Consider the following 6,275-nt stretch of genomic DNA (forward strand, 5'->3'; position numbering starts at 1 on the left):
GCATTTCCGTGCGCTACTCTGGTTTGCCAGAAGCTTAGTCATACTAGCCACATGACCCGGAAGCTGTACGCCGGCTCCCTCGGCCAATAAACCGAGATGAGCGCCCTAACCCCAGAGTCAGCCACGACTGGACCTAATGGTCTGGAGTCCCTTTACCTTTTTACTTATTTTAAATTATATTACTACATTATTCTCTTATTTCTTGACCACAACATCTACTAATCTATTCAGTAACAACTTTTCTATTCTTTAGTGGTCTATCTTCCCTTGCCTTCTATAACTGAAGTCCCAGTAATGTTAACTCAATCTCAAGTATGACTTTTATATCTACAATGTTCTTTCACCAGCCAGTTTCCTGACCCCTGTGTACTATCAGCATGACTGACCCAACAAGTCAGTCAAACGACCAATGAAAAGCCTAACACCATGTACCTGTTGGAGAGCCATTGAATGCCTTGTCTTTCAGCACTCCATTCATCAAACAAGATCTTAGTAATCTTTGAGTTCAAGGACAGATAACATGGGGCTCAAACTTGGGAGGAAGATGTGAATTTTTTTGTGTATCTTGGAGATAAGCCAAGTACAAAACTCTTTCAAGATGTACAGATTCTCCAAGGCCTTTTAGAGATCACATGTATTGGATGGATAATGCCCAAAATGATATTCAGCTACACATGTTCTTCAAGGTGGGTAGGGGAGCATGTTTTTGGAGGGTTTAAAAATGTTTTGACTATGTTTCTATTTTATTTGAACTTGTATGGCTTCACTGTTTGATGTTTGCCACCTTGGTTTTCCATGGGAGAAGTGTTGAGATAAAAATCTAATAAAATAAATGATAGATAGATAGAGATAGGTATAGATAGATAGATAGATGATAGATAGATGTAGATAGATAGATGATAGATAGATAAATGCTTACCGTCCAATAGGCTTAATTTCTTCATCTTGGAAATATTATGTGCACATTCTCATTTAATGTGAAAAAGGCATTTGTCCTCACAAGCTGTTCATTTTACCACTCTTATTTATAATATTCATATACACATATACCTTACCTGTGGAATTTTGTAGATATCCAATACAGTGGCCATATAGAGAGAAATATCTGAATCCAGTCCTCCAATGACTGCTACCAAATGATTCTGGGTGTCACATAAATAGTTAGGGACAAATATCTCCAATGTGGATGTAAGAAGCATAGTAGCATGATAAGTCCTCTGCGCACTGAAATAGCTGTCATAGATGCAGACACCCAAGGTGACATTTGGCAATAGGTGAGGGTTTTCATTTATCTCCAGTACTGCAAATGCCAAGGCCAGGATGTGCTGGTAATTTTTAGGCACCATACTAGGAGAAGATTAAAAACTACAATGAGTCATATATTCTTCCCTTAATAAATTATTGCCATTTTGTTCTGCATCAGATTCATCACTATTATTTATATGCTTTTTTCAGGTGGGAAAAATTAAATAATCAGATATATGAGTATTTACAGTATCTTCAAAATATTAGTATTGATAAGGTAGGTTACTATGATTCAAAGCACACTCACATTTATATTTACTCTTTCTATTGATGTTGTAACCCTGCAGTATAGACATTCATAATGATAGCATGATAGCCAACTCAATGTCATATAAACATTCTTTCAAAAAATACATTCTTGGAAGGAAAAAAATAGAAGAAGAAATCAGTCTATTTTAATATACATATGGGAAACACTGAGATAGGATTGGAAAGAGTCATGAAATGTAAGTAAAATGAAACATACAAACAATGTGCAGGCTCTGAACTCTCTTGGGGGCAGACAATTTTTAGCTTTGCCATGTGGAATTTGCTTCTTTCTGAGCTTTCCGTTAAATGCATTAGCTTTTTCTACAGTCCAAGAAAACCTTTTTTTATGCGACTGTAGCTTCTAAGACTAAGACCAAGTAACAAAACAAAACAAAACAAGTGAGAAAGAATTAGCTCCTTACAAAAGATCTTCAAATGAAGGTGCTGGGGGTTCTGTTGTGAAGGCTACTGAATTAACAATGATGAAACTATGAGAAACAATCCCACCAATTATGATGTTGCCTGACTGATGATATTTTTGAAGTGGAGGGTATGGAGCATGGACCCTGCATTTACCATAGTGATCCTCAGATGCAATATGAGAAAGCAGTATTAGCAGGAAGACAACTAATACTATCATATTGATCACCACCTTTCACTCTGCATCCAGATTCTCCTATATTTCCACCTGCATCATTATCATGATATTCTCTGTGGTTACAATGACTTGACTTGGATGCTCAGTCAGGCTGATGGTATCCTTGAATTAGTCCAAGATATAAAGTATAAGTAAAGTCATAAGACTGGTGTATGCATGCTTGTTCCTAGTCCCTCATCATACCTGTGATTGCTAGAGGGCATTTTTGTGCCATCCTCAGTTTGTGTTATTAGCTCTCTAAGGGGAAACTGTAATTGTGCAGTTGATTTTAGAAATAAATTATAGCCTTTATACATAAAGGGGAGTGTGATATGAACTCAAATGTGGGAATTCCTTGTGGAATTGCAAAAGAAAACATGTTTATCACATCTGAATAGAAGTTTTCTTTTCCACTTATCAGACTAGGAATATGCATTGGAGCTTTTAAATGCCTGATTGGAGAAGATCTTTACATCACATTTTAAGGCAAATTTGCAAAATTTGCACTTTCCAAAACAATGCACAAATTAAAACATAGCCACCATTTTAAATTCACATTTCACATTTCTCCAGATTTTATATATATATATATTGCAGCTCTCCAGCTAAGCAATGTGTACAAATAAGTGTTCATATAAATGCATACATTACTTAAAGTACACAAATTTGTAATATACACAAACTGTATATTACAAATTCCAAATCTTTCTTACGGTCCTAGACCAGCTTAAGGTAAAATCTCATCCATCCATAAATAAAACATGCTAGTTAGGCAATAATCTGTAAACAAACCATAAAGACTCTCCTCCCTGAAAGAGAGGGGAGTGGTTGTGGGCGGGAGCCTGAACACCGCTCCTAGCAGGGGGCGTTGCCCCCTGCCTCCAGCTCACCTGGCTGGCACTCACGCCCCCCCCCGGTGGCCGTCCAACCAGGTGCCATGGGGGGGGGCGTGTCCAGCAGCCTTTATGCTGCAGTGCTAGCCTTTCCCCGACCTCATTTTCTCTTTGTCGTCCTGTGCGAGTCAGGAGGATCCTCACCTCCATGTTCTTGCATAGAAGCGGCCACGTGGAGCTAACTTTGAAGAAGACTTCTGAGAAAGGGAAGTCTTGCCCTCAAATCCTCCTTCATTACTTTTGTGATTACTTTTTCCTTTCTCCTTGTCTTTAAATCCTCCTTCCTCCCCACCATCATTTCCCCCTTTACTTTTCACAGAATACCCCCCTAGTTTCATCTTTGATCCCAAAGCCTTTTCGCTGTGTAGGGGGTCTTCCAGTGTGTGTTTCCAGCACAGCTGCGTTTTTGAGAGTGCTAATTTTAATTTTATTTTATGCTGCTAATTCTACCCTACTTATTGCGTATTGGTTTGATTTATTTAATTGGAGTGTCTGAGCAGTTGGTGTAAGAACGATTGCTGAACGTTTGACCTTAAATCTGCTGGGGGGTGCTCTGTATTTGTGTGCGGGTATATTTGCCCACCTGGTTTGTGTGTGCCTCCGAAAATTTTCCCTTCACGTTTGTCTCTTTAAACTACTCCTTAAGCGGCTGATTGAAAATCGGCTTTCACATTGTTCGGGGGGGGGGGTGCCGGCATTGGGATTGTGTTTAATTCGTGGGGGGAGTGAATTTATACCCATATTACAGCCCTGTTCATAAAACATGCTAGTTAGGCAATGATCTGTAAACAAACCATAAACGTCTATAAAAATGACAAAACTAGTTTCTTTCCCAGATTGGTTTTATCTTAAATAATAACAAACACAGTAAATAAAGAGTTCACTTGTACTCGTAATATATCAGTGGTTCAGAGTTCATTTCTTCTCTTTCCAAAATAGATTTTATCTTGAACAATTACAAGTGAACTCTTTATTTACTGCACTATTGCTGGTGCTATTCTCTTGTTTCAGTTGCAGCAGTCATTGTATCATCACCCTGTCTATTGTTTTATAGACAAGCAAAAAGGTAACTGAAGAAGTAGAGGGTACACATACACATTCTCTCAATTACAGTATACCAGCAGTGTAACCATGCACATAATAATAATAATAATAATAATAATAATAATAATAATATTTATTTATACCCCACCCTCCCCAGCCAAGGCCGGGCTCAGAGCGGCTTACAAGCAATAATAAAAACAAATTGAATGATTACAACTTAAAAACAAAATTAAAATACAACATTAAAATATGGAAACATTAAAATATTAAAATGAAGCCTCATCACAGGAGGAGAAGGAAAGAAAAAAAGAAAGAAAGGGAGGGAGGGAATCAAATTGGTTCCAAGCCAAAGGCCAGACGGAACAACTCTGTCTTACAGGCCCTGCGGAAAGAAATCAGATCCTGCAGGGCCCTGGTCTCATGAGGCAGAGCGTTCCACCAGGCCGGACCCAGAGTTGAAAAGGCCCTGGCTCTGGTTGAAGCCAATCTAACTTCCTTAGGGCCCGGGACCACTAGGGTGTTGCTATTTATGGACCTTGAGGCTCTCCGTGGGGCATACCAGGAGAGGCGGTCCCGTAGGTACGAGGGTCCTAGGCCGTGAAGGGCTTTAAAGGTCAAAAGCAGCACCTTAAATCTGACCCTGTACTCTACCGGGAGCCAGTGCAGTTTGAAAAGCACTGGGTAAATATGCTCCCATGGCAGAGACCCCGTGAGGAGCCTCGCTGCAGCATTCTGTACCCGCTGGAGTTTCTGGGACAGCTTCAAGGGCAGCCCCGCATAGAGCGAATTACAGTAGTCAAGCCTGGGGATGACCGTCGCATGGATCACTGTGGCCAGGTCGGGGCGGGAAAGGTAAGGGACCAACTGCTTGATGCGGCGAAGGTGGAAAAATGTCGCCTTGGCTGTTGCTGTAACTTGCGCCTCCATGGAAAGGGAGGTGTCAAGGATTACACCCAAACTCTTAACGGAAGGCAATGGCACTAATTGGGCCCCCGCAAGAGAAGGGAGTTGGTCCCTCATCCCCATGCCATCCCGACCCAGCCATAGGACCTCTGTCTTCGAAGGATTTAGTTTCAATCGGCTCCCACGAAACCATCCAGCCCCAGCTTCGAAGCATCTGGTCAGTGTGTTCGGGGCCGAGTCGGTGTGGCCATCCATCAGCAGATAGAGCTGAGTGTCATCAGCATATTGGTGACAGCCCAGCCCAAAGCTCCGGATAATCTGAGCAAGGGGGCGCATAAAGATGTTTAAAAGCATCGGGGAGAGAATTGCGCCCTGTGGCTCTTCACACACCAAGGAATGGCGTGATGACATTTCCCTCCCTAGTGCCACCCTCTGTCCCCGACCAGAGATAAAAGAGTACAGCCAGTTACGGGCTATGCCCTGTATCCCCACGTCTGCAAGACCAGAAGATTATGATCGACCGTGTCAAAGGCTGCTGACAAATCTAAAAGGATCAGCAGTCCTGACCCGCCTCAATCCAGTTGTCTACGGAGATCATCTGTGAAGGCAACCAGAGCCGTCTCGGTCCCAAAACCAGGACGGAAACCGGACTGAAATGGATCTAAAGCTGATGTTTCCTCCAGAAACCTACCAAGCTGTTCAGCAACCGCTCTCTCAATTACCTTACCCAGATATGGAAGATTTGAAACTGAGCAGTAATTGGATAGGTCTAAGGGATCTAATGAAGTTTTCTTTAAGAGTGGACACACAACTGCTTCCTTCAGTTCCCCTGGGAATGTCCCCGTGTCAAGGGACAAATTGATAATTTCAACCAGGGGGGTCCGCGCAACATCTGGACACTCCCTAATCAGCCAAGAAGGGCACGGATCAAGGAGGCAGGTGATGGGCCTACCAACTTGGAGGAGTCTATCCACATCAGCAGGGAGTATCCGATCGAAATGGTCCAGCACTGGACCTGAAGTCACTCGAGGGGCCTCCAGTTCAGTCACTGTATCGGCAGGGAGGTCACGGCGGAGCAACAGGACTTTCTCCGCAAAAAAGCTCGCGAATGCCTCACAGCTGTGGGTCGAATTTGTGCTTAAATTTGGTTGTCCTCCTAAGGACCTAATTATTCTAAAAAGTTGCACAGGCGAGAGCTAGCGGATGCAATGGAAGCTGCAAAGTAAGATTTCTTAGCAGCTTTC

The 6,275-nt window shown here is 42.2% G+C and overlaps 1 protein-coding gene across 1 annotated transcript; it reads right to left on the reverse strand.

Moving 5' to 3' along the window:
- Nucleotides 1–4,458: 4,458 nt before the first annotated feature.
- LOC309356077 (uncharacterized protein) lies at nucleotides 4,459–6,016 on the reverse strand (the record flags this gene model as incomplete). The annotated part of the gene is made up of 2 exons (XM_081887257.1): nucleotides 5,984–6,016; nucleotides 4,459–5,349 (listed from the first exon to the last, which is right to left on the reverse strand). The coding sequence occupies exons 1-2, from the start codon at nucleotides 6,005–6,007 to the stop codon at nucleotides 4,459–4,461; spliced, it is 915 nt and encodes a 304-aa protein (XP_081743383.1). The 5' UTR covers nucleotides 6,008–6,016.
- Between the last annotated feature and the right edge of the window lie 259 nt (nucleotides 6,017–6,275).

The sequence above is a fragment of the Podarcis melisellensis genome (genome assembly GCF_964234715.1).
Source record: "Podarcis melisellensis genome assembly, chromosome: 13".
NCBI lineage: Eukaryota > Metazoa > Chordata > Lepidosauria > Squamata > Lacertidae > Podarcis > Podarcis melisellensis.